Source organism: Sinocyclocheilus rhinocerous, unplaced genomic scaffold (genome assembly GCF_001515625.1).
Source record: "Sinocyclocheilus rhinocerous isolate Xijiao unplaced genomic scaffold, SAMN03320098_v1.1 scaffold300, whole genome shotgun sequence".
Taxonomy (NCBI): Eukaryota; Metazoa; Chordata; class Actinopteri; order Cypriniformes; family Cyprinidae; genus Sinocyclocheilus; species Sinocyclocheilus rhinocerous.
The window spans coordinates 196,639-224,480 of NW_015654065.1; the positions used below are offsets into that span (position 1 = coordinate 196,639).

The following is a 27,842-nucleotide window of genomic DNA, read 5'->3' on the forward strand; positions in this document are numbered from 1 at the left end:
ACATCTCTTCCATCTTTATTTGACCCTCTAACTCTAGCACTCTCTATTCTAATTCTATTCTTTATAAAAAAAAAAAAACTTGCCCTTTTTAGACTTGCACTCTATTTATTTACTAACTGCTTGTTTTCTTAAAAAAAAAAACTAACACTTGCTTTCTCTAATCTTTTTGTATTCTATCCATTTGTTTTCTTTTATTTATTATACAATTAACAAAAGCAAAAAAGGCCTCCAACACTAGCTTGCACTATTCTTTTTCTATTCTATCGGTTTTCTTTTTATTTATTATATGATTTAAAAAAAACCTTGCTACGTGTACTGCATTAAGCTAAATGAGACTTGTTATAGCAATTGCATATCATTGCTTTTTTGTTGATTTTTGATTGCTTCCATTGTCCTCATTTGTAAGTCGCTTTGGATAAAACCGTCTGCTAAATGTCTAAATGTAAATGTAAATTAAGAGTAATTTGTAAGGACACGTCGAAGAGCGCCCCATCTCTTTAAACTGGGTCAGCGGGATCTTGGTGCCAACATGAGCCTGTTCGGGAAAAACCTGCTCGCCTCAGTTTTATCGTCCATTAATGTGCAAATGAGTGGCCTCCCACCCACAGATCCTGCTTGTGAATTGTGGGAATTAGTAGTGTTAAAGTGATTCAGAGTTTGATTTGGGTAAAATGAGAGGAGTGGACACTTAAGCAGTGGATTTTTTACCTTGGAGGTCTGTGTGTGTGTGTTATTTCAAACCCGGACACCTTACTCGATCGCACCCTAGCCACCTCTGACCGTGTTAGCCATGTAAGGCACACCGATGTCCCTGCCATGAACTTGTCCCTCCCTTCAGCTCAGTCCACACTCAGCTGTCTCCAGCCAGGACCACACATCTTAACGTCTAAAGTAAAGCGTGTGTGTACTCTCACCGTAATTGTGCCAGCACTGTCTGCAGGAAGCCCAAAGCGGAGCTGAGCTCGGACTGACGGCAGGCAGGCAGCAGCAGTCCAAAGCCCCCGTTCAGAAGCCTCTCCTCTGACAGCGTAAGATTAGGACTCGTCTCGAACACCTCGCTCACCCCCTCCAGGTACGAGCTAAGTGGCGCCCAGAGAGCTAGCTTGCGCGAAGGCTCGGTGGTCTTCAGGTAGAACTCGCGGGCCGCTTGGCTGAAGTAGGCAGCCAACTGCTCCGCCAGTGCGCCAGCATCCAGTCCCTTCTCCAAATACAGCAGCACGAGAGCCAGGTGGCCCCTCCACTGCAGCGCGCGCAGGGCCGGGGGTGTGGAGTCAGCGGGCAGCATGGCGAGTAAGTCGCACGCTCGGCTGGCCACGTCCTCCAGCTCCGCACACTGCGCCAGGACCAGGAAAAGCAGCAGGAAGTGCAGCAGGCCTGTGTCAGAGAGCTCCGTCATTCGCCTCTGGTGGAACTTTGAGTAGAGTCTGTGGACACATGAGACAGACATGGTCATAATGTGGAATAAATACTGTGCAGATACAATTCATCAATAATTTTAATTTGATTATGTTCTTATTTCCTACAGTTCAATTACTGAATCTACTGAATCGAAAGCATTTTATGAAATTTCTCAATGTATGGAGTCTAAAATTCTGAGTTTGCTAGTAAAATGGTCTCAACTAAGTCGGATAAATTTCTTATCCAGTAAGAAAACATGCGCATAAACTAAGATGGAAACACTTTTACCAAATAAATTCCTTAATGCGCATCAAAAAAGACGATCATAAAACTGGACCAACCAACGGACTGATCTCATGGCACAGCATCTGAAATGCTAGTTTTGTCATTCTAAAATGCTTGAGCAAAGTCTTGTCAAAGTGCTTTGTTATAATTAACTCCCAGAACTGAGTTTCCAAATATCAGGCTCCGAAAATAAGATAACATGACCACATTTCGTCTGAGCGCTTTGACGCTCGTAATTTATTGTATACAAAAATTATTATATACAGTGCCTTCTTCTACTGCAGCAAATAAAAAAAAATTTCGTGATATTTAGCGAAAGTTTATCAGGAAGTGATGATTTTGTTCTCTTCAACTGAACGGTGCTTTATTCACAAATGTTTTATGCGATATTCCAATTTTAGGCCAAGTTTAATTCGTAACTTTGGATGGAAACATAGTTACTGTGGGTCATCTTTGTTGTGCCCTAAATTATATCATCAACATAACAATGAATGAGAAAAATCCTAAAACTTTATTTCCAGGTGCAAAATAGTTTTTAAATACCAGATTATCAAAATCATCCTAGACTTTCAGGACTTCACTGTATTGTGATGAGTAGTTGGTGATACTCAGCCCTAATATACAATCAATGTCTACAAATAATACTCCAAATTTTCCTCATTGACTCAAGACTGATCATTGTTTAATTCATTCCAATTATATTTCCACCACACAAATGCTGCCATAGCTTTAAAAAGCTGTTGGGGTCCATCAGGATCAAACATTTCAACCCAAGTACTCAACTCATCGCTAACCTCCTCCAGACGTTCAGTCTTTCTGGAAAGCTATGCCTGTGAGCAGCATGTGCAAGTTTGCTTATGTGTGTGTGTGTGAGAGAGAGTGTTGTTTGATCCTCCGGGCACCACGGTGAAATGCCTTTAAAAGACCATGTTAAATGTCAAAAACACTCAGGCACACAGTGGTAGCTGCACTGTCGTGTGCGGCTCAATTTGCTGCAGCGCAGAAGGAGAAATCAATATTGACCTGCTCCACTCCCCCCTTCATTCTACTGTTGACTGTTTGGCCCAAACAGAACCCTGCAGGTTCCATAACAAACACACTCCACTACAAGCAGGCCTTTGAGCATCCGCTAAATGTATGGACAAAAACACATCACGCAAAGTAGCGGGGAGTCGAGCCGCGTCGCCGCCACAGATTGAGAGTGGCGCAAGCTTTTAGAGACTGACCCGAGATAGAGAATGAGCCAAAGACGAACGTAAGGCTGTCAAGATATTGTTTGCGTTTTTTGCCTGTCTAGTTGTTTGTTTGTTTATCATGGACAGCTTTTTGTTTTTTTCGCCTGCCACGAGCAGATGCTGCTCATTCCCAGACTATGAGCTTGAACGCGCTCCCTGCCGATCTCATTAATGCACCATGCGCCGTGCCTCCCACCGAGCGCGCTCCAAGCCCGAGTGCCATCAGCGCAGCCCACACCTCCCCGTGTGGCACGTGTGTTTGTGCGTGTATAGGGGAGGAAGAGGTGGTCCTGGAGCCGGCCAAGTCAGCCCCCGCCACGGCATTGCTGGAAGCCCGAACGCCTGCGTTAAGGTGAATTAACCGCTATGCTTGTTAGCTAATTAGCCTTCGCGTTTGCCGCATGGCTGAGCAAATTTTTCCAGACAGAAAAGGCATAGCTTTTCCAGAAAGACTGAACGTCTGGAGGAGGTTTCCAGACAGAAAAATTCATTATCCAGATTCTGTCTGTTTCAGCCTCTTACCGGAGCTCAACCAGGCCAACCGAATTGGTGACTGATTTGAAACCAGAACGTAGGGGTGACGAGGTCTAAACTTTGAAAATAGGTGTGAGTCTCAAGGCTTATTCTTACCTGCCCTTGATCTGTCTCCAGGGGGCGCCGCCAGCATGTTCCTGGCTCAGGTGAAGGGCCAGAATACGCAGGAAGATATGGAAGGAGTTGGTTGAGCGGTAGAGCTGCGCGTGAGAATTGGAGCCGACAGATGCAGGGCTACAGCAGCTCTTAGCCTGCTGCAACAGACAGAGGGGAGTCCTGCTGATACTGCCCAGCCCTGACACACCTAACCAGGGCACGGTGAAAGAGCTGTTCTGCATACACATAAAAGAAGAGAGTTCAGAATTAGAAGTAGTACTGAAGGGTGTCTTTCACACTGATAAAGTATAGTCTAATTGCAGCATTAAAATATAGTCCACATCAAATGTATTTTCAATATATTGAATATATTCTTCAAGTCCAATTCCAAGAAACCCTGCAAAAAATCTGATTCAGCATGGATCTAGTCGCTATGAAACTACAGCTGGTATTGTAGAGATCACTAGTGAAAATGCTTTCATTTGACATTTTTCCAATTAATAAATTATATTATCAGCACAACAACAGTTTGAGTAAATTTTAATTATTAAAACATAGTATTAAATTAAAATGTGAATGTGATCTTGCAGTAATGAGCTGATATGGACAAGTTAATATAAATATAATGTAATATAATTAATTTATTAAAATGATCAAAACTAATTACTGTACTTTTAACTTGTAAAACTTATTTACAGATTTAAATGGGAGAAAAATGTGGACTTCTGGGTCCCACAGTATGTCATGTATCCAGTTACAGAAATAATATTTAATGTCTATGTGATCTTGCAGTAATAAGCTGATATGGACACCCCAAGTTTGAATTAATATAATATAATATAATAATTTAAATTCTTAAAACATTGTTTCCAGATTTAAACGGGGAAAAACTCTGAATCCCACTGTACATCATGGCTTTAATAACCAAAATAAATTGCAGTAATGACTTACTAGATTTTTGCTGTAATACTCCCAGAGCGTTGTGACAGCACTGACATTTGGGCCCCACATCAAGCTGAGGCTGAGGCAGCAGTGGACAATCACTCGTATCTGTTCTTCCTGTGCAGCTTTCTGAAAATTAATCATAATAATATTTACCTTTCAGAATACACAATGTGCACAGTGCAAAAATGTATCTAATGCTATTCATAAACAGACAAGACAAACAAGCATATTAGCCAAATAAACACATAATACACCGCAATATGAAATATTATTTTAATCACCTTTGGATCACAGCTAGACTTCAGCAGCCCCATCACAAAGCTCCAATTATCCTCAAGTTGTTTCTGAAACGGCAACAAACTCACCAATGTAATATTCATTATTAAAATGAATAAAATCTCATAATGCGATACTAGTTTGTGTTGATCTACCTCCTGTTGAGCAGTGCCGTTCCGGTTGTGCATCCCAATCTGGGCCAGGTGTGTGAGCAACCACCAGGTGAAACCGTCAGGGTCGTTACAGTGCATGGGGAGACCTGGGTCACGGTCTCCTGAAGGCGTCCCCTCCAGGACAGTCTGCAGCAGGGCATTTACGTAACTCCAAAAAGACTGGATTGAAAAGAAAAATCAGAATCAAGAATCATACGAAATAACCATCTATGCTGACTGAGATTGTGTATGTGCTAACCTGAGTGTGTATGGTTTTGCTCCTGTGCTCCAGTAAATGTATGAGTAGAATCCAAAATTCCTTTGTGCAGAGGCAGTGATAGTGATGGCTGTTCAAAGTCTCTGTTGGTCTCACCTAGAGAGAGCGAGAGAATGAAAGATTGCTCTAACTCCTAACCTTTACAACACAATGTTTATGTTTGTTATAAAACACACACCTTATTATATTTGTTCATGGCCAGGCCAATGAGATCACAGAGCAGGTTGTTGACCTGGTCCTCAAACAGACTGATGTTTGTGAGCGTCTCGCCTGTCAAATTCACGAACTGGTGCGCATAAACTACCTGACCTTTCAAAATCACCAGGACCCAACACTCGTTAGTATGACAGTCCCAGATTCAGGACCACATGTGCAATCTAGAGACAGCTACTGCAACATACCCATCATCCTTTGCTCCAACAGGTGCAAGATCTCCAGAACAGACCAGTGAATGTCCAGGTGCAGATGCAATAATTGCCAAGATGGAGGAAAGAGCTGTAAAGAGGAGTTAGATTTTTTTCCTTATGCCATTTTCTTTCACTACTAGGGAGATTAATATAATAAAATGTACTTGTGCCGCAGATTAATACTCTATTAGTTTTAAACCACTCTGTATTTGGCCATCAACCTTTTAAAAGTCCATCCAAAGAGGCCAAAAGTGTGACTGAATGTGTTAACCGAGAGAGCAAAAATGCTGATAAAGATGTGATTAATTTGTGATTTCATTTCCATTAAATTCTTTCAAACTGCTCCTTTTAATGAAACCATCACAACCACTGCCATCAGAATAAAAAAATTACATTTTAAAATGTGTTTAAATAAAGTTATTTTAAATTGTAATATTTCCCAATATTACTGTTTTTTAATCAAATATGTGTAGTGAGCATAAAAGACCTCTTTCAACAACATTTTAAAAACCTTAGCAAATCAAACTTTTAAAGAGTAGTGTCTTGTATAGAAGAATGTAGCTGTATATTAAGTATTGTTACATAAATATATGTTCATATACTGAAAATAAAAATGATCTCTCTTCCTGTGTTGATTTAACATTCATTTAGTGACAAACGGTGTGTCTTAATTATTTTAATTGCATTTAACATTTTTAACCTATAGTACTTGGCAACAATGGAAGTTCAGTCAAAATATGGTTCCTCTGAATAAAATAAAATAAATCTCCCTATTTAAGTAATATTTCAACCAAATTTAAATTCTGTTATCATTTACTCACTCTCAAGCTGTTGCAAACCTGTATGAGATTTCTGTTTAACATAAAAATATATTTTGAAGAAGGTGGGTAACCAAACAGTTGCTGGTCCCCATGAACTTAGAAACAGAAAATAATCCCATGGAAGTCAGTAGGGACCATTAACTGTTTGGTCACCCACCTTCTTCAAAATGTGTTCTATTGTGTTCAAAAGAAGAAGAAAAATTCCTACAGGCTTGGAACAACTAGAGGGTGACTAGATGACAATTTTCATTTTTGGGTGAACTATCCTGTTAGGACATTTAGTAAATACATAACCAGATATTGAGGAATATCATCAATAGGCTAAAAGATATAATTTATCTTGTGAAAATGGCAGAGGTGTTCTGCAGTACCTTTCCCTGATGCTGAATCGTAAGAGCACTCTGGACGTTGGCTGGCAGATTTTTGATTCGTCCAATAAGCTGTGTGATACTGAAGAGCTCCTCCACCAAGACTGAGGGCAGTTGAACCTCTGCGTCTTTAAAGGGATGAACAGGACCTTCATCTAGGGATTGTGAGGGCTCCAAAAACCTGGAGCGCAAAACACAACGTGAAACCAGTTTCTGATATTATTTCGCTACTACCAAGCCACAGCAATCTGTTCTGTACCTGTAAATGAAGACCTTGATATAGCTGAGGAACAGCACACACTGCTGTCTCAGTTCCTCTGCCTCATAATGAAGACTGCTCGCTTGACCTGAAAGCGTCAAAATATAGTTATTCATATTTCAGCTGCAAAGTACTGTCAGACTGTAACAACTCTTCCCAAAAAGTCTGTCTCCAGATGCTTACCAAAATCATGTGAGCTGGACTGCACCAGCGTCTCCAGTTTTAACACCTTTTGTCTGAAAGGAAAGACAGATTGTCAAATTAGCAGACTTCCTGTTTCAGCAGACAACATGGCAATCCTCCAGAGCCAACACACCTGCACTCCTACCTGAACAAGCCAAACAGAAGTTTGGTCGATTCTACCAGCGCCGTTTCTGTCACCCATGGGAAGTCAAAAATATCAACCGTGTCCCCCTCAAAATCCACAGGAGCTGGATCGAGCTTCAACAGCAACCTAAACATAGAGAAAAGAGGATGTAAGTTTAACAGACAGGTTGACACGGAGTATATCATCATTATAACACCAGGACTTAGTACCTCTTCAGGGCTCCTCTGCTGATGTAGCCATTTGATGACAGTCGTCCTGTCTCTTCTCTACCTGGTTCATAAGCACAGGTGAAGCAGGGAGGCCGACTGGGAGCAGATTCACCATAATGATCCAGAGCAGATGGGGATACAGGTGGGGTGAGGGACTGCGAGAACTCCCCCTCCATGTCAACAGGATGGAATAGACCACTGGGAAGAGTTTTGTAAGAGACAATGAAAATAATGCAATCAAAAACATTTTAACCACGAATTAGACAATTTATTGTAATTAAACAACCATTTAAAAAAAAAATCATAAACAAAAAACATTGGCTTGGCTAGGCTTTAAGACAACCGTAAACCAGGAAAGACCAGCAAGTATCTTAGGTTGGTTTACGCTGTTATTTTTTAGCAGTGAACACTTCTCGTTCAGATCTACAGCGCTATATTGTGAGTTATTGGCCTGGAAATTGTATCAGCAGAAAGCGAAACCTACCATTTTTAACAGATACACTAATTTCAGTCATTTAGGATCTAATAACTTCTGTAATAACACTTACTTCAACACTTGTTGACAACTGCTGCGTCTATGAACGACCATGTATCACTGCACTCCCGCGCTACAGTCACAACAACACTGCGCAAGCGCACGGACATGTCGGTCATCCAAACCGCTCTTTGATTGGTCAGAAGTTCTCGGGGGGCGTGGTCAGGATCTGTAATAATATTAACGCATTGCAAACAGTGATTGAAACGTCGAAAAGTTACTGTGTGTATTTTGTCTTTGTTAGTAATTAAACGTATTAAAGACCGCGCAACATATAAAACGACAATATATTGACATTACATGCAAGAAATGAGTTATTGTCGTTTAAATCACAGCTCCAGGCTGGCAGTAAAGAAATAGGAGAGGTGATTTTGAATCGTGATGCATTAATACGTCTTTTAAGTTCCTTGGTCTGCCCCACATTACTCCGGTCTAATTAATAACCAGTACATCACTGTTAAGTAAAATTGGACCCAAGGTTATCCTGATTTCCATATGCAGATCTCCGCCGGCTGCAGCTTTGGCCATCACCATGCATACATTTAAAAGCATCTTTTCAGTCCCTGCATCTGAATGCAGATATCTCGATTTGATAATCTTTTATTCGACGCTCAGGTTTTATCGGCTACATTTATATGCGGATGTAACGGCATGTCAAAGCAACATTTGTCGTCCGTTTTTTCATTTCATTTTTACATCTACGACAAAAGACGAACTGATGTCATGTTGTAGCCTCTTCGTTTTATCCAAATTATGTTTGCGTCTTGCAGTAAGTACGAGGATCTGTACAGCTCAGCGCGCGCACGGACAGAAGGTAAGAAAGACAGTTAAGTAATGTTGACTCTAACCATAGTTTTCGCTGCCCGAAAGGGAGGATATATCTCACTAAAACGCCCTCCACCCTCTCTGGATGTGATTTTGTGATGTCTAAGAAGAACAGGTCACTGAAAATGGATGTCAATTGCATTTAAAAAATATATATTTTAAATACTTGCGTGCATGCAGAGAGAATCATTTTTATTTTTAGCAAAATGTAAACAGAGGTTGTGTCTCAAAACCTAACAAGCCCCCTACTAAGAGAACATTGAAACTGCTGTCCAGATTTTCAGACAGTCAGAATGTTCAAGTGAGTCCCATTTTGTAGCAATTTTTTAGTGAAGTGATTAGGTTATCCTAGAGGCTGCCGCCGTCTGTCTCAATCTATTAGTTCTGAATAATTTACGTCCATAATTTGTGAATGAAATGATGTTCCTGTGTAATGAGAGCACTAGGACGTGACAAGCAATATGCTGATTAGTGTGCATGAACTCACTGCAGTTGTAAGGATGAGATGAGCTATTGTCTATATGAAGAGTTCAGATGCAAAAGCCTCTAAGTGCCATCTGAAATTTTCATCTAAAATGAGCATTTTTATCAGACTCCTATATTTATGTTAATTTATTTCACTTTAATGGCATAGAAAAGGACCTATACATTGCCATTAAAGTAAAATGACTGAACCTAAACATAGGAGTCTGATAAAAATGCTAATTTTAGAAGAAAATTTCAGATGGCACTTAGAGGCTTTTGCATCTGAACTCTTCATATGTTGCAATATATTTGGAGCATACAGATGTATGGCCTATTTCGTCTTATTATCAACAGGTACGACCCTTGTGAAAACAAGGAATAGTTTAAGGGCAAATACAAAGTAGAAATGCAAATAGACTTGAAAAGTATGCCTGCTTGAAGGGCATCCTATGGCTATTTAAAACAATTAATTTATGTTTAACTATTTGACCCTTTTAAATTCACTTTTATTAAGTGCAAAAAACTATTCTACTTTAGTTAACCATTAAAAGGCCATGGGCATAATTTTTTTTTTTATAATTTCTGTTTTCTAATGCAGTAGGACTTATTTATCTACCTTTCCCCCTCAAATATTATTTTCAATTTTACAATTTGTACCTTTTATATGAAAAACACATTCAACATATATTCACATTTACCTAAAGGTCAAGGAAATTCAAACTATGCTGGAATACCTTCAGTTAAAGATGGCAAGTTGATGCCAGATTTTTCATACCAAGTCATTTGAACTGAGTAGTTGCAGGGACCCAATATTGTTTTTCTCACAAATTGGACCCACTTGCTTGTTGCCCCATGTCTGTTTCCCCCAGGATACAAAGAAAAAACAGTAAGGGTTAAGTATAAAACAAGTACTCAACAGAATAAATCCCTGTCTCTAATAGGTCTACAAAAAGCGTACTTTAAAAGTGACATACAGTTAAATCTCCACAATGAGTTTAAGTAATGACTCATATTTTACTCCTTATTGGGTTCCTTCCAAAAAAAGATTCCACCATTGTACTTCAAAACGTTCCCGTCTCTTTTATCTGAAGGTGCCCCCCATGGCTTCGTCTTGATCAATTAAACTGCTGAAAGGCCTTTTCCCTCAGCCTTTTCAGCACAGCGCTTTAGAGAAATATAAAGTTATCAGTCGTCCTAAGCGATATGAGGGGAAAAAAATAAGTAGTTTGTCTATAAAAATGTCCAGGTGCTTTATCAGAATCCCTGTAGGCCCTGGGACCCTTGTGCTGAATGTTCGCTTTGTGGAATGGATCATCTGTATGGCAGACCTCTGGCCCCCTCCTTCCTCACGTCCTTAGGCCGAGCAGCTTAGTGGGAATAGGTCCCAGCTTTACTGAAAGATTGACTGGGTGATTTTGAGGAGCAGGGAAACTCCATCCAAATTGAAATGCATGCAGAAATACTGATATAGTACATATCACATCCGTTCTCTGCCAAACCATGCGTCTGAAACATCTAAAATCAGTCCATAAATGATTCCTTTTACCAGTAATTTCTTTGTTATAATGTTTATGCAAAGTAGACCTAAATATTACTCTTCATTTTAAATATTTGTCTGTGCTTCCTGAACTCTGTGCAAAGAATATAGTGGAGCCCTGCAGTTGGTGAGTGAAGGTAAAGTTAGATAAATGCATCGTTTGCATGCCAAGAGCAACTAGCGATAGCACTGTGTCTTATTTCCGAAGACATCTGCATCAAAACCTGTAGATAGAGTGTGTAGGAAGAGGTTGTGTGGGTGGTTGTTATTCGTTTCTGTCAGAGAACCGTGACCTAAGGTGATGGACTTCAGGATTTTTCTGCTGTGGCAGGTAGTGTTTGTATGAAAGAAACTTAACATGTCTTTCTAGGGAAAACTTTCAGATTGTTTTACGATGTGCAATGTGAGACTATATGTTTTTGTAAAATGTACTGTTCAGTCATAATTGTCACAACATTTTTTTGTCTTTTGGATATAATCAGTATTAAAGTTGTAGTGGCCAAACCCTAAACCATTTTGTGTTTTTGCATTTTACTTTATTTATAAGTCTGTACATTGAACTTGAACATAGATTATTATTTATTAGTAATTTCAATATTTGTTCATGCTGTTCATTGTTTCTTTAATTTGTATTAACCTTTTACTAATACTGCTACAAATATTTACTGTTTGATAGTTCCAACACACCACCATATTCCCCACCTTTGTATTCATACCTGCATGTTACCAGCAAATATCACTCTTTCATCTCTTTACTTTGCTGAAACATCCTCTTTCAATTCAGAATGTTACTCTTGCTCCTTTGTTCCTCTGTTTATTATACGGTGCTTTACATGAAATATGCATGAAACACAAATGGACTCTCCAGTTCATAAGCATTTTCATAAGTGAATATGCCCAGTGCAGATATTCATGTGGACACACAAACTCTCACTTTTCAGATCATGGTTCTGGTTTTTTTGCCTGTTAACTCAAGGGTGTTTTCAAGAGCAGAATGGTGAAACCAGTAGACTAAAACAATTCAGACACTGAATTGCTTCAGCATATCATGGGTCTAAATCACTTGTAAGTCAAACCCGTTTGATTGCTATGTTTTTCTCTCATCACATCATTTTTGAACGTGTTCCTTTGATGCTGTATTTATTTTCTTACAGCCCAGTCTTTTTCTCTCATTACTTTTAGTATATTTCATAATTTTATTTCATTTCATTTCTTTTTTTTTAACTGTAAAGGAGTGTTTTCAGACTCTCAGGACACTTTTCATAATAATCATATCGGTCTTGTTATATTTTATTTCTTAATACAAATGGCTCGCTGTTCATTAATTAATTCCCTTGCAAGGCTTAAAAATTAATATTTTTTAGAAATATTGAGAAAACTAATGGAAAATATACATCAATGTTCACTGTTTCTATCATATTTCTTTTTCCAATTAGTTTTTTGTTCTCTATTTAGATTTTTTCCATGGACCCCCTGGTTTGTGAGACGTCCGCAGTTTGAAAAACTCTGGTGTAAAGATGTAGGTATTCAAATTCTGTCATCATGCCTGTCCAGTTGGCCCACATTAGTGATAAATGTATTTTCTAGCCATTTAGCATAGACCTGTTAAAGTGTCATATTAACATTGAGCTTAAGCAGGATACATTCTTGAAATAATATGACTCCATTTCAATGGGGCAACTTGTAGGACTGTACTTTTTGTTCGGACCCAGTGGTGATACCACCCTTCAGCCAATCAATGCATTTCAACCAGTCATCAGTCCTTTTGAACTGTTGAAAGGCTTCACTAAATGTATGTATTTAAGAAAGAGTGCTCTCAGCTCTTAATTGATACCATTGTGAATGGCAGGGCATAGATTGGAGAGGCCCGCTGTGCTGCTGCGGCTGCCCACACACCGTTTGCACTGTTTGGCCGCCAGAGGGCAGCGCGGGACCGGAACCCAGTGGCACCTGAGGGAGGAAGAGAGGAAAGGCGGTCGAGAGATCGCTGGCCGTGCAACACGGACTACAGTTCATCTCACGGGTCGGCGCATATTTTAAACAGCCTTTATTACCCTAACCCAGACCCCTGTTTTTTCCCCCTCCCGTTTCTAAATCCGTTTACTGAGGGTCTTTTATAAGCAGAAATGTGAAAAGTGCTGACTGCTATTCCCATTTTGAGGATATCTGACTTCATCAAATTACAGTTGGGTTTTTGAATATTTCATATTTGATCAAAAGCCCTCTACAAGCTGCACACACACACACACACACACACACACACGGGCCCACATGGGGCATGATCAATTTTTAAAACTCCAATCATTATGCACACATTGACCCACAATGCCCACTTTAATTTGGGTATTTATTAAGAAACCTTTGCACCTTTTTCACTTGTATTACTTCAAAGGTGCCTTTAATGAAAGCCTAGGCATATAGTGTGTAGCATTAGCCTTTTGTGCTATAAGTTTGGTGCTTGCACGTGAATCGATTCATGCACTCTTGTTGCTATCGAACTGCACAACACTGCCGTTCCCCTTTTAACCCCCCCATCTAAAACACTTTAAAATGGCCAGCCTAGGACGGAGGCCAATATTGGCCTTGGCTGTACCTTGAATAATGAATAATTCATCTGTTTGACCTTTAGCTGAAGTTTATTGGAGGGTGAAGGCGTCCTGCTGGCCTGCCTGCTGCCTGGCCCAGCTTGAGCTCTGTTTCCCCTCTCAGTCATGTCCCCTTCGATATCCTCGCCTTCTCTCGCTGTCACCAAGTGAGGTGTGAGGACACGAAATGTCTTGACCATCAAAGTTCCTCACCGTGTCTTGGTCTTATGTTTTGACTTGTTTTGAAGGTCAGGTTTGTTACGTCCACCTATATTAAACATAACCTCTGACCCAGCGTGAGCTGCTCAGAATCGTGGGATCGTCCTCCTGTATGTCTACCCTGTGAAACATATTGTATGTAAACGTACATCCGGTGTGCAGAATGACAGTGAGTGATTGCTCTGAATTGGTTGCACGTTTGTAGAACTACGTTCGTTTTCAATTAATCCTCAATTCCAGCGTCCCAACGGTCCCATGAGCTCTTTCGCAAAGAAATGGCTGACTGGACTGTTTTACCTGTCGCCTTAGGCTGGTGCTAAATGTCATTGACATTAAATTCCCTTTGTTAAGTCTGATTTAATTGTGTCACTGGTGATTTCCAGTGACTCAACTGGCCAAATATGTCAAATTCTGCTCGTTCCATTTCCCTTAGCTTATGCTCTCAAATGGGTTATATCTGCTCATCCTGTTTTGCAATATTAACATGTCATTCACGGCTAAGACTGAGGGTTTGAGTGGTTATCAAATGGGTACTTTCAAAATCTCTATATATTGATAATTTGTTTGAAAACATTTGCATCTGAAAGGTTTTATACCACAAGAATCTCCAAGGACAATTTGTTTCCTTCTCAAAGAAATGCTTACTTTTCCCCTATTATCCAGAATTACCCTTCCGTATATTCCAAAAGTTAGAGCTAAAGATTTAAATATGCTGAAAAATTTTAGTTTGAATATGTTGTAAATGTGGCAACAGTTCTCAGGAATACTTGATTCATTGGTCAATTGTGGAATTTAGCCCTGAGATATTTCAGTGTTTGGTGTCTCACATGACAACGCATATCTGCGCAACTGAAACGCATGGTATTTTCATGTCTCTATGTCACACAGCAAACTCGCTCTCTATAAAGTGCAGCAGTCGGTTCTGGATGCAAAAATCCAATTCATTTTCTCCATAGAGGAACTGATTTTTAGTGATAACTCATAAACCTTTAAAAATAAACTTCGCTATAAGTTTGTTAATCAGTAGAACATATTTTTGCTGAAGCTGTCAGCATGCATTATTTTTTAAATGATTGTGTATTAAAACAGTGAAATTCCTAATGCAAAACTACATTACCCATGATTCTGCAAAGAAATCTCCACTGATCAGAGACTTGTGACAAGTAAATAGTGCTGAAAGAACTCTTTAGTGCCTGTCCATTTCCATGAACCATTGTGAATAATGTAACAAAGTCCGTCTCCCTGCACTAAATTTTGTGCATATTTTGCAATGAACTTAAAATGCATTGTCATTGTTAATTTGATTGTAATTCGCAATGGGATCGTAGTTCTTTTCTTCATTAAAGCTGTTAAGTACACAGTCTTGTACTTTTGATCACCCCCCCCCATTTCTCAAATAGATTTTTGCTTCAAATCTGAGTTTGTAATGTGATTCACCATGTAGCTGGTTAGTTTGGTTCATGGCTGATAACTCTTTACCAAAGACTTATTTTAAAATCCCTATAGAGAAAAATATGTTCAGAACCAAGGTTGCTAAAAAAGTGGGTCGTCACCATAGCACCTTATTGTTTCATACCAAGCAGTTGCCATCATCATGTGTGTAAGTTATCGATTGCAATGAAGATAACTTGAAGATAAATGCAGACGAGATCAACAGTCTGTCTTGGTGTCAATAAAAGCTATTTTTGGACTATCAAGTTTGGAAACGTACAGGATGTTTTTATAGTAATGACCTCTTACATATCAAAAGGTCAAAGAAAATTTGATTTCTCAATTGATCCCTTTAATATTACTCTAATATTTTTACAGTGTTTGTCTTGTTACTATCCTGATTGTTTGGTATGTTGTAGTAGACTATTTTTAGTGGAAGCTTTAGGATTGGTAATACACGGGTAATATGATAAAATATTAAAACTAAAAAATAAAAAAAAATGCACGTCCACATATTTATTCATGCATGTGGTGGGTAGCTGTGTAATGACTAGACTAGTGTACAGTCAGCCCGCCTTGTTTGAGATCCACGTAAAGGAAAAATTGCGGCTTTCTTTGACATATGCTTCATTACGTATGCCACAAAATCTTCTCGCATTCATATGGGATTGACCAGCTGTGCCACAGGAAGAAAGATCATTTCTTGTCGTAATAGAGGGATTTGGCAGAAAGCGTCCAAAGCATATATAGGCTGTACCGCCTCAGAGCCGCGCCACCCCTCTGTGAAGCAAATCTTCACCCCATCTTGCTAACATCCTCTCACCATGTAGTCGACCATAGCACTTTGCACTTAACGTCTCCCTCACACCTTTCAACGACGTCATGTGCATTTGAAGGTCATTACAATATGTTTGTTCTCACTCGGAACGGTTATGGGCTGAAGATGCTGTCAAAGTGAGCTTGCTTTTATTTTATGTGATTTATTATGTTCTCGGTGACATTGTGTCACCATTTCCAGCCTCTTCAGTCCCATCATAAAAGGTCACTGATGAATCTCTTCGTCTGCAAGGGCGACATTAAAATACCTGAACGTAGCGGCTTACACTCTGACGCAAGGCTTAAATAAACAGGTGTAGACAGAGGAGAGTTTGTTTATATGAAGGTTTTCTATGTAGTCTGAGACTTGTATCGTGGACCTATGCGTACCGTAATGCAATCCGTGTGTAATTGTTAGTGCGTGTTATGAGTCAGTAATCATCCTACAGTGTGGTAATGAGTGTCCAGGCACATGTCAGGAAGTGTTCCAGAGGTTGTTTGTGCATTGTTGGGTTGAAATGGGATCTGTGTGTTGTGTGAGAAGTGTGGGCACAAGCACGCAGACGCACGTCAGGCAGATAATGGTGGCTATTATGGGTTTGAGGTTTCATTTGAAGTGCCAGGAAAATATCTGACACCTTTGCAGCGCAGATGTACACATTCACGCTTGTGCACACTGCGACCTCTGGTGAACGTGAGAGCCGGTGGTTTTTGAGACCTATACACACATGCTCGAATTTGTGAGACGCAAACCCTCACAATGGGCTAGTAAAGTGCTATAAGAGGTCAGTGTTTGTGTGTGTGTTTGTGAATCTATGCATTTGGTTCAAAGTAAAAAGAGTGTTTGAGTTAAATCAACAATGTTGTTTTAAAAAAAGCAACACTGATGGAAAATGCTAACAAAATTATTTTAAGAAGTGAAAATTATGTTTATAGTCATCTATGGAGCAAGGCATTGTATTGGAATATGTTTGTATTTTATCACCACTGCAAAAGTATTCCACGAGACTTGTATTAAACATAACACATGACTAGTGTGAAAATCACTTACCAACCTTGCATCATTTTACTATTTAAACATGAAAAAAGAAATATATGCAAGTTAATAACAAAACAGGAAAACATTGTCCTTAACATTGTCCTTGCCCCATATACTTCCAAGTACATCACTGCAAATGTGATTTGCGTTTGTTTTTACAAGTGGAAATTATTATCTGTGGTAATCAACAGCGTGTCACAAATGCTGTTGATTGGACTTTTATTGAAATCGCTAGTTTCTGTTTAGCTTATTTTGAAACTGCTAAACCTGTCTTTTGAGTAGCTGAAAGTGTGTGTGTGTGTTCACTGTGGGACAGAGGTCTTTACTTTCCACCCAGTGGTGAAGGGTCTGACTAAAATCCGGTCACACCTCTGATATGTAACAGTGTTTCCGGATTAGCATATCATTAGCATATCATTACCATGCAATTTCCTCAGCACTGTTTAGGTTAGTGTGTATGGACAAGGTATTACCTAATCAAGAGTTTCAGCTCTCCACACACCTGTATTTTACTGGTCTTTGATCACTACACACCCCGTGATATATTGTTTTCTTCGTGGCTCTCAAAGTCACTCACTTTGAATCTAGAAGATGACAAAATTAACTTCTGCACCCATTTAAAATGGACAATCTTTCTCTTCCAGGACAACAGGACAAAATATTGACTCCTGTAGGGGTACTCTATATACCTTTGCCGTATTTTAACAATCACTTAACATTATTTAAAAAAAAAATAATTTAATAATACTGTTAAATATAATCTTTAGCAAATCTCCAAAAGAGTATACATATTTCATACTGTACATTATAATGTTGTGATGCCTAAATTCACTTGCGCAATTCAAAACAATTGGTTTTAAGTTTAGTGTTTGACTGTTAATTTATTTAGACAGTTGTAGAGTGTTAGTATTTATTTATGTATTTATAATTTCTCTAACTTTCTTAATTACATTTATGTTATTTACTTTCACAACTATCAATTGATAGTGAAGGAACTTATTTCGTGAGGTTTTGCCAGACTGTGTCAAAATTAATTAATTAATTTTTTTGTTTTTTTAATGGACATTAAGTCAGTGGCTTGTCAAACAGACGGTTTCCCTTTTTTTTGTAAATGCATCAATGCATGGATGAGAACTGCACTTGTTAAACCATTACATGGGGTCTTTAATGACAACCCTCTTTTTTTTTTATTTTTTTTTTTTAGATTTTTTCTCTTTTGTTTGTATAATAAAAAAAGAAATTAAAAGAACATCAACAGTGGTATGAAAGCAACGGTACATCCTCTACCATGTGCTGTTTGTGCGAGTGTAATTTGCGTTCCTCTGTTTTCATAGTTTATAGCGGTAGTTTTTCTTCAGTCGGTGGTTGCGATATGATCTGCCAAACTGTGTTTCGATTCTCACATTACCCATGATTCTGCAAAGAAATCTCCACTGATCAGAGACTTGTGACAAGTAAATCGTGCTGAAAGAACTCTTTAGTGCCTGTCCATTTCCATGAACCATTGTGAATAATGTAACAAAGTCAGTCTACCTGCACTAAATTTTTGTGCATATTTTGCAATGAACTTAAAATACATTGTCATTGTTAATTTGATTGTCATTGATTGTCATTCTCACATTTCCATTCACCAGTTTCCCCATGTTTATCTTGGATGCGCCTGTCCTCTTTATCTGATATTAAGCGTTGATGTGCATTTGAAACTTTTCCCCTCTTTATTTGTATTTTTTTCCTAGGAACATTTCAATCAGTTGTATCCAACATGTGCGAACATCCCACCATCAGCCTTTTTAGATTCACATAATATCCCATCAAATGCAGGGCAAATGTTGTGAATGCTCTGGTGGATGTCAGACGCTGTAAATATACAGTACATTTAGAGCGAAAGATGGAGAGTGTGTGCGCGTATATGTGTGTGTAATCATGTGGACACATGGCAATGCTCTAATGGTAGTGAGGGAGCTTGTGTTCTATTACAGAGAGCTGTGTGATAGATGCGGCTGTGCCATTTACTGTGCAGTGGAGATGGAGACCGGTTTAGGCCAGGGCAGAAAGGAGGGAGGGAACGCCATTACACACACACACACACACACACACACACACACAGTGTGGTGTTTAGCCTCTCTCTCTTTAGCTCTGTTATTTTCTGTATTTCCCCCCATTTTATTTCTCCCCTTGATGTACTTGCTGTTTCTTCCCGTTGTGTTCTTCCGGAGAAGGATTGAGATGAAAAAGTGCTGAGGGCAACGCTCCGACTGAGGCTACAGAGAGACAGAAACATGTCTACATCTCTGTAGGCAGGAGAGATAGAGATAGATGTATAGACAGAGAGAGAATGAAAGTGAGAGAGAGAGCTGATGCTGTATGCTCTCTGCAGGGTGAGATGATGTATGACTGGAAAGGCCACATGTTGGCCGTGTGATGGATTAAAGCACTTTGTAGGAAAATTACCAAGAGCGCCTCGCCACCCCCAAGTCCTGTCTTTAATAAAACTACACACACACACACACACACACACACACATATCTATGCAGAATAAAAGAAAGTGTGTAGTCCAGATAAACACATCTGGACTCAGGTAATGCATGTTAATCTACATAAATTTACAGTCATTTGTTCAGCATTTAATTCAATACACCTGAGCACCAGAAGAAAAGACCTTGAATAATATAGTGGCGGTGGAAAAAATAGGCTGGTGTTTATAAAGTATGATTTGAGAATATAAAAGTATGTGGGTAAGTCTAAGTGAAATGGCATCTGCAACTCATTTGGCTTCTGTATTGTGCCGTATTTATGAGTAAAAACGGATGCTCAATAAGAAACAGTTGAGGACAGGACTGGATTTTAGCTTTCAGGAATCGATTGGATATTGAAAATTTGGGTGTTTTATACCAGAATGGACCAGTCCTGTGTATGAGTTTGCAGTCGATTGCGGAGGAGCTTGAAGGTCAAGTTGACTCTTGAGAGCATCTGAACCTGTCTTGAAGGTAATGCTTATTTTGAAAAGAAATCTATTGTTATTTGCTATTATTGTCGTAACCTTTATTATATAACTACGTTCACTTCTCATATTCCGATCTGAATTGATGATGATCCACTCCACAAGTAGTTACACTATCATTCAAAAGTTTTGGGATTTAAAAAAACAAAACAAGAATGCATTTAATTGATCAAACGTGACAGTAAAGACATAATGTTACAAGAGATTTCAAATAAAGACGGTTCTTTTAAGCTTTCTATTCATCAAAGAATCCTGAACAAATATATAATGGTTTCCAAATATTAAACTGTTTTCAACATTATATTAATACATATTTCTTAATCGCCAAGTCAGCATATTAAAATGATTTCTGAAGGATCATGTAACAATGAAGTTTTATAGTAATGCTGAAAATTCAGCATTGCCATCATAGGAATAAATTATATTTTAAAATATATTAAAATAAAGAAACAGTTATTTTGTTAAATTGTAATTATATTTCACAATGTTTCTGTTTTTACTGCATTTTTCTATTCAATAAATGATGCTTTGGTGAGCATAAGAGACTTCTTTTAAAACCTTCAAGACTTTCTTACAAACTTTTGAACAGTAGCATATATTTCAGTACAGTTCCTCCTCCTCCTCCTCCTCATATGGTATTAAGCGTGCCATTTAAGAAGATCTTCATTAAGGATTTCATTAAGGTTTTGATTGGAATTGTTGGATTCAAAATAACAAGTGTAGCAAGTGTGGAAGACTTGGAATATAGTGCAAAAGTCGTCATCCTCTCATCTCCATGGATTAAAATTTGCACAGGTTAGAAGTGAAGGTGAATTAATTATTAAAATTAACCATTAAAACATTAACCAGCAGCCCGCATGGCCTATGTGACACCATCAAAAAAGTAGTTTGGGGCAGAGTGATTTACATTTTGATGAACAGGAACTGACTCCATAATATGGGGACAATTTGGATTTCATGGATTTTCATGTAGTCTAGTGTATGGTTTGAGAAGTTGTTGTGGAAGTTGCTGGCTGATGCTAGAGCTCCATGTGGTGGGCAGAAATGTAATCGGTCGGGGTTAGAACCCCATAGCAAAGTTCTCCTTTCAGTTCACCTCCTGCTAAAGAAGCATATGAATATTCAATGAAAGAGTGAGAGGAGACAAACAGCAACAGAGAGAAAGAGGTTGAGGGTAGGAGGCAAAGACCAAAAGGGCTTCATCATTAGCCTTCCCTTTTGCCCTCAAAAGAGCTGTACATCATCATCATCTCTCCCTATTTATCTGCCACAAAAACAATGGGGTTCTCAATTAGGTTGAAACATTTAAACAAATTCACACAAAAATTTTAATAAACACCCTGCTGCCTGATTTATATATCTGAATCAAATCATAGTCATGAGCAGTAGTATTTAACTAAATATTTGTACCCACTTTATATTAAATGTTTTTAAAGGAATAGTTCACACACACAAAAAGAACATTTAATGAAAATGTTCTCATTCTCAGGCCATCCAAATATGAGATTGTTTATTCATCAAAACAGATTTGGAGAATTTTAGCATTAAGTCACTTACTCACCTATAGATCCTCTGCAGTGAATGGGTGCCGTCAGGATCAAGTAATCCACGCGACTCAAGTCCATCAATTAAATATTTCTTACAAACATGCAGCTTTTCACTTCACAAGACGTTAATTGATGGACTGGATTGGTGTGGATTATTGTGCTGTTTTTATCAGCTGTTTGGACTCTCATGGGTGACGGCACCCATTCACTGCAGAGGATCCGTTGGTGAGCAAGTTATGTAATAAACAGATTATTAAAATGAAAACGAATCAGGCAGACTTCCAATGCAACATAAATGGAATTTTCAATGAAAATTAATTTAATTATTGACTAATTTCAGTTTGAGATATTCTACTAAAAATGTAGTCACTACTTTGAGTCAGTTACCCCTCTACGGCATCTGAAACCCTGCAATCTCTTTCACTATAACCTTGTTTTTCTTCTAATCCCTCTGTCTCTTTCTGTTTCACACAGACCTATTTCAAACAAAAACAGCATCATCACCTCCAGATTGCAGGTCCATGGCACCTCCGCAGCAGCAGCAAGAGTGGCATTAGTTCTGCTTGTGTGTTTGTGTGTGAATGTTTACAGAACGTGTGTATATTGTTACAGTGTGCACTGCAGTCCACAGAGCGGCCCCGGTGTACAGGCCGTGGCATCGCGGTATGTGTCTGTACGTCCCTGAGGGGACATGTGTTCCACATAGTTTATGATTATGGTTTCTGTGGGGGAACAAGAAACAAGATGCGGCGAACTAGTGTGTGAGGTATACAGCAACACCCACTCTCACACAAAACACAAGAGGCAGGGACTGCACCATAGAGTTTTGCCTCTCCCCTTCGTGAGGTCTGATGTCTTTGTTTATTTTGTTGTTTTTTTCTCGCACATTCCTTCCCTCCTGTCATCTTTTAGATCTGACAGCGGGAGCAGCTCCTGGCAGCAGCTTGATAGACATGTCAGGAGTGTAAAATACCTGTGTGGTATGAAGCGCTCGCACACACACGCAGAGTTCAGCTGTGCCGGGTTAGAATTATTCATCACAACCCGATCCCTGTTGGTCGCTGAACCGCAGGATAGCTGAAGCATTAATGCTGCCTGACTTCCTTTATATAGTATTCAATTAACAGGCGGCATTTCAGGATGCTGTATTTAAGACCAATTATTGGCTCAAGTGTAGTAACAAAATATCATTTTTTGGGTAGACTTTTTAGCATCGTTTGTGAGCCAGATATTGATTTATTTTTCCAGTGGACTTTTCATGGTGTTCAATGCACCTGATGCAGACTTTTTCCTAAAACTTCAGAAAGCAGAAGAGCGGTTCATCGGAGTAATGGATTCCATTTTTTTGTACAATTCCATTTCTGAGAGTTTTTCTGCAGATGTATACACTGAAACCAGATGGTATTTATGGACATGACAGGCCTGTTTTGTTTTGTTTTGACATGGCAATTTGTTAATGCTTATAAACATTGTGTATCATTACATTAAAATAATAGGCACCACTTCATCAAATGAAATATAATATGCCTTAAAAACTGTATGACAATAATACAACTCTCTGTCTATAAATATATTGTTGTAGATATCTTTGACTATAAATATGGTTATCATTGAGTAGCATGTATTACTAATATCATCATTGTACCAAGACTACCACCCCTTTGGGCGTTTGCATGATGGAGAGAGTGGGGTAAGCATTTTAATTTAATTTAATTTAATTTAATTTTATTTTATTTTATTTTATTTTATTTTATTTTATTTTATTTTATTTCAGCAGTTACAAACATATCATTACGTTAAAAATCACCTGTTCAAAATGCACCCATTTCATGAAATTACTTGTATAAATATGACATTAATACAGTACTATGGTATATCAAAGAACCATGATATTACGGTCCCTCTGTGTTAGTGATGGGGACCTAATTCACTCCCGGACAAAACTAACATCACAGGTATTTAATATCTGATGAGAATGCATCATCTCAGAGTTCACTTTCTCTAAATTTTATAATCTAAATACTCTTAACGTTTGATTTATTACTAGAGACCGTTGCTAGACTGTGTAAATATAGAGTCATTTTCATGGCTACAATAACAACTAACAAAACACACCTGTAATTAATGTTGTGGGTGCGTTTGCATTGTGTTACACTGATACGCCCATTTGCGAGAACGTTCAGGCTGAAATATGATTATCACATTAAACCCAGATATGGTTAGTGTGTGTGTCATGCAGGAGCTGATGGAGATGATCAGTGTTTTGATGGCAGTCTGAGGGCTGATCCTGGGCGAGATGCAGAGACTGAAGGCGTGTGTAATTGATAGTGACAGTCCTCTCCTACATTTAATTGCTGACCATGAATCAGATTACTTCCTCAAACTGCTTTCATTAGCGCTGAGAGATCTGTGGCAACACAGCTCGCACTGGATTCATATTGGCCTGCGGTGGGATGTCTGTATATGTGGGTGCTTGTGATTTCCATATCCTGATAGATGACTTATTTGATTTGCGACATGATGGATTATTTTTTGGTATAGTAGCTAAAGCTAGTATCTCAATCTTGTATCTTCAAGTTTAAAGCATGTTTGCTATTTCCAACAACAGCTCTCTTGAAGTGGCAGTTCCAGTCAAATTAAAGTCAGCATGAGGGCAAAACTGATTCTTTAATTTCTTCAAGTCAAGTCAAATTTATTATATAGCACTTTTCAAAATACACATTGTTTCAAATTGGCTTTATAGCAAATTGATGTTTATGTTTATAATATCGGTAACACTTTAGTATAGGGACCAAATCTCACTATTTACTAGTTGCTTATTAGCATGCCTATTATCTTAATATCTTAATATCAGTTTACATTTTGTATCAATACAAGCAATTAAGCAGTTGAGATATGCTACAGTATATGTTATTTATCGCCCAACATGAGTATACTGTATATATGTAGATAAAGTTGGACATACTTATATATCCAAATTTATATAAAGAGCTGGGCAATGATATAGTGACATTTTTCAATGAAATAAAAAACATACAGTTTCTTAATTCACATCTCTGTTTATGAATGATTCACCATTGCATGCATTTCCACCAATCCCTCTTCATGTATAAATTCCATCCATCCATCCATCCATCCATCCCATCCCATCCCATCCCATCCACGGATAAATTGTTAGTGGGGACTGGAAGTGTATCTTTGTTGATAAAAGATGGTTATAGTTACTAATATTTTTTTTCTGTTTTTTTTTTTTCTGTGATACTTTACTGCACTAACAAAAAAGTATAATGCCTTTCTCATAGTAGGTTTGTAAGGATGGTTGCATTGTGTTTGTGAGATGGGGTGAGCGGGGTAAGTTGTGCCACTTTTTCTTCATTTAATATATATACAGTACATTTTAGTTGATAGTGGTAATGTTTTTCTAGCATTAAAAACTGCTTCCAACTTTTATCACTTGCATATCTCAATCATAGGCATCTGTATATGAAGCGCCCTGTCTAAATATACTGTATAGTCTCTTAGTCTCAATAATAATACATAGTTTTGCTAGATTAAGGGGCCAGCACAGCTTACCCCCTGATGCATTTTACCCCACTCGTAGTCTGAGCCTCACTACACTTATTTTAGTCAGTGATCTCTGTGAGACGGCCTGCTGTTACAGTCATTTCTGTGAGGTATACTGTCATCTCTGGAAGACACTTTTACAGTCATTTCTGAGGTATTTTAGTCAGTCATTTCTGGGAAATACTGGAGTCAGTCATGCTGAAATAGTATAATATACTCTGAGGATGACAAGCATGTCATTGAAGTTGACATTTGAGCAAAAACACTTTGAAAGGAAGCCTATGCTATTAGAATGACTCTCACAGTGGGGTTTATCAGCCGTCATCGCTGTCAAATGAAAGTGTTCTTCAGTTTGCTGCGAGTTTGTTCACAATTACATACCGACAATGTAAAATAAAGCATGTACGATGATTTTTCAGCCAGACAGCGGGAACTAAACGGCATTAGTACAGGTTGAATGGAGACAGCCTTAGTTGATTCACTAGCGTTAGCATTGCGGCCACATGTGACCAGACGCGGACCCTGTACACAGCATGGGGGAGTGTGCTAGAGATCTCCCTGCTGCTATCCATCAGCGCAGGTCTGGGCTAGCCCGAGCTCGGCTCCTACTGAGCGTAATGGGGTGTAGGATAGCCGAGGGAGCAGTGTGCGCTGCGCTAGGCTCGGCCCTGGCAGCATTATAAACTTACTGTGTGATTATTGTCAGAGCGGGACTCTACCGCCTGGGGGGTCCGCTGTGATGGGTAGTGTGTCAGTGAGGAGAGCGAGAGAGAGAACACAAGCCGAAGGAGAGAGAGTAAGCAAGGGGGAGGGGGAATATAGATGGTGTGGTAAACAAAGGGAGCTGGAAGAGAGAAATACGATGGAAGAGAGGGACAAGCAATGGAGAATCAGTTAGAAAGCAACTCTACGGTGGGGGAGAGAGTGAGAGAGATGGAAATTAGAGAAAATTGTTAAGAGCTTGACTGTGCCAAGATTGTTTTTCCCTTTTTTTTTTCGCCGCCTCTAAACGGCGGAGATGTGGCCTGTCTCTGGCGAGGAGAGGGAACTCAATTTGGGACAATTTACTCTGCAGTCTTCTCGCTGATATACCTTCGGGACAGAGAATAGGGAGCAAATGAAACTGAAGGAAGATAAAATCAGCGAGACACTGACACACACAAACAGAGACGCATGCTCACACTCTCGTGCCGCACACACACGGATTTCACTTAGTTAGCTTGAACTCTCCCAGTTGGTTGATATGATTCGGTCTCTATGGCAATGAAAATGAAAAACCTTTGAAAGGGTCAAAGGAAAGCCACTGGATTTGATTTAGCTCCACCCTGAAGATAGATGTGGCTAGACGGGGTGTGTGTGGATGCGTGAGTGTGTCTGCTGTGGATCTTTTATGCCCTCTGTTTGCATGGCACTACCCTTACGCTTCCATTTGACCTTTAACCTCACATTTTATCATACAGGGCTGACAATGACATTGTGTAAGCAGCCCAGTGTTGGGGAAGTTATAGTTAAACTACACAAGTTACTAAAAAGTGAACTGAAATAGCTTCAGATACATAACTATACTTTGATATTGTCTATATTTTTTATCAGAACCCTGTTTTTTTGGTTTAAAAATTGATATTTGGAATGATTGAACACAGCAGTCACAGTAGACAGCTATAAACTAACAAAATAAGTGTAGAATAAATAAAACCAGAATAAATGCTGATTTTTATACCGCAGTCAGAAACGGTAATTAATAGTACACCTTTTTAAAACGGACACCTAAAAATGCAATGCAGACTGTTTGTCCCAATAACCACATTTGTGGTCTTTGCACTTGACCATGTAGCCATGTAGCCAATCAGCAGTAAGGGGCGTGTCTACTTATGATGTGGAGGAGAGAGCGCTCAGTGCACAGGACGGACGTTAGCCGAGCCGAGCGACGACAGAAAGATAGAGATGGCGGATAAAAAACAAAAGAGGAAAACGTCTGCGGAACAAAAGAAGGCTTACGATATAAGGCAAGAAGTAGGACCCATGTAAATATCGGATCAGCTTTCCAGCACTGAGAGTACTCAAGGAGCGGAAGGCCTGCGATCGGACGCTGAGATTGCTTTGTTTTGTCTCGATAGGTGAGTAACACCGTGTCTACACCGGACGCACTGCAACAGCTAAAGTCTGTCTACACGGGACGCGATAAAGCAGCCATATCACCCTGCAGCCCAAGACTGGTTGCCCACTGAAGCTAAGCAGGGTTGAGCCTGGTCAGTACCTGGATGGGTGACCTCCTGGGAAAACTAGGTTGCTGCTGGAAGAGGTGTTAGTGAGGCCAGCAGGGGGTGCTCACCCTGTGGTCTGTGTGGGTCCTAACGTAGTGACGGGGACACTATACTGACAAAAAGCACCGTCTTTCGGATGAGACGTTAAACCGAGGTCCTGACTCTCTGTGGTCATTAAAAATCCCAGGATGTCCTTCGGGAAAAGAGTAGGGGTGTAACCCCGGCATCCTGGCCAAATTCGCCCATTGGCCTCTGACCATCATGGCCTCCTAACAATCCCCATATCTGCTGATTGCCTTCATCACTCTGTCTCCTCTCCACCAATAAACTGGTGTGTGGTTGGCGTTCTGGCACAATATGGCTGCCGTCGCATCATCCAGGTGGATGCTGCACACTGGTGGTGGTTGAGGAGATTCCCCCCTTT

At 39.3% G+C, this 27,842-nt stretch overlaps 1 protein-coding gene and 1 long non-coding RNA gene across 3 annotated transcripts in view; one reads left to right on the top strand and one right to left on the bottom strand.

The window, feature by feature from the left end:
* Positions 1 to 8,633, bottom strand: part of mms22l (MMS22-like, DNA repair protein) — a 21,813-nt gene extending 13,180 nt beyond the window's left edge. The window contains exons 1-15 of the mRNA XM_016523440.1: positions 8,426 to 8,633; positions 8,139 to 8,294; positions 7,591 to 7,788; positions 7,382 to 7,507; positions 7,237 to 7,289; positions 7,054 to 7,141; positions 6,798 to 6,975; positions 5,600 to 5,693; positions 5,377 to 5,507; positions 5,181 to 5,294; positions 4,925 to 5,101; positions 4,775 to 4,837; positions 4,500 to 4,619; positions 3,549 to 3,784; positions 915 to 1,424 (exon numbers count right to left, since the gene is read on the bottom strand). Of these exons, the coding sequence (XP_016378926.1) occupies positions 915 to 1,424; positions 3,549 to 3,784; positions 4,500 to 4,619; positions 4,775 to 4,837; positions 4,925 to 5,101; positions 5,181 to 5,294; positions 5,377 to 5,507; positions 5,600 to 5,693; positions 6,798 to 6,975; positions 7,054 to 7,141; positions 7,237 to 7,289; positions 7,382 to 7,507; positions 7,591 to 7,788; positions 8,139 to 8,179 (2,129 nt within the window). The 5' untranslated portion in view covers positions 8,180 to 8,294; positions 8,426 to 8,633. The remainder of the gene's footprint in view (positions 1 to 914; positions 1,425 to 3,548; positions 3,785 to 4,499; positions 4,620 to 4,774; positions 4,838 to 4,924; positions 5,102 to 5,180; positions 5,295 to 5,376; positions 5,508 to 5,599; positions 5,694 to 6,797; positions 6,976 to 7,053; positions 7,142 to 7,236; positions 7,290 to 7,381; positions 7,508 to 7,590; positions 7,789 to 8,138; positions 8,295 to 8,425) is intronic.
* The window catches only part of LOC107716846 (uncharacterized), a 26,503-nt gene continuing 7,289 nt past the window's right edge, over positions 8,629 to 27,842 (top strand). The window contains exons 1-3 of one of the 2 annotated variants that reach the window (XR_001637258.1): positions 8,629 to 8,939; positions 12,408 to 12,471; positions 12,802 to 12,975. This is a non-coding gene — a long non-coding RNA (uncharacterized LOC107716846). Of the gene's footprint in view, positions 8,940 to 12,407; positions 12,472 to 12,801; positions 14,056 to 27,842 lie in introns of those variants that run through there. The other variant, XR_001637257.1, reaches the window with a different exon arrangement.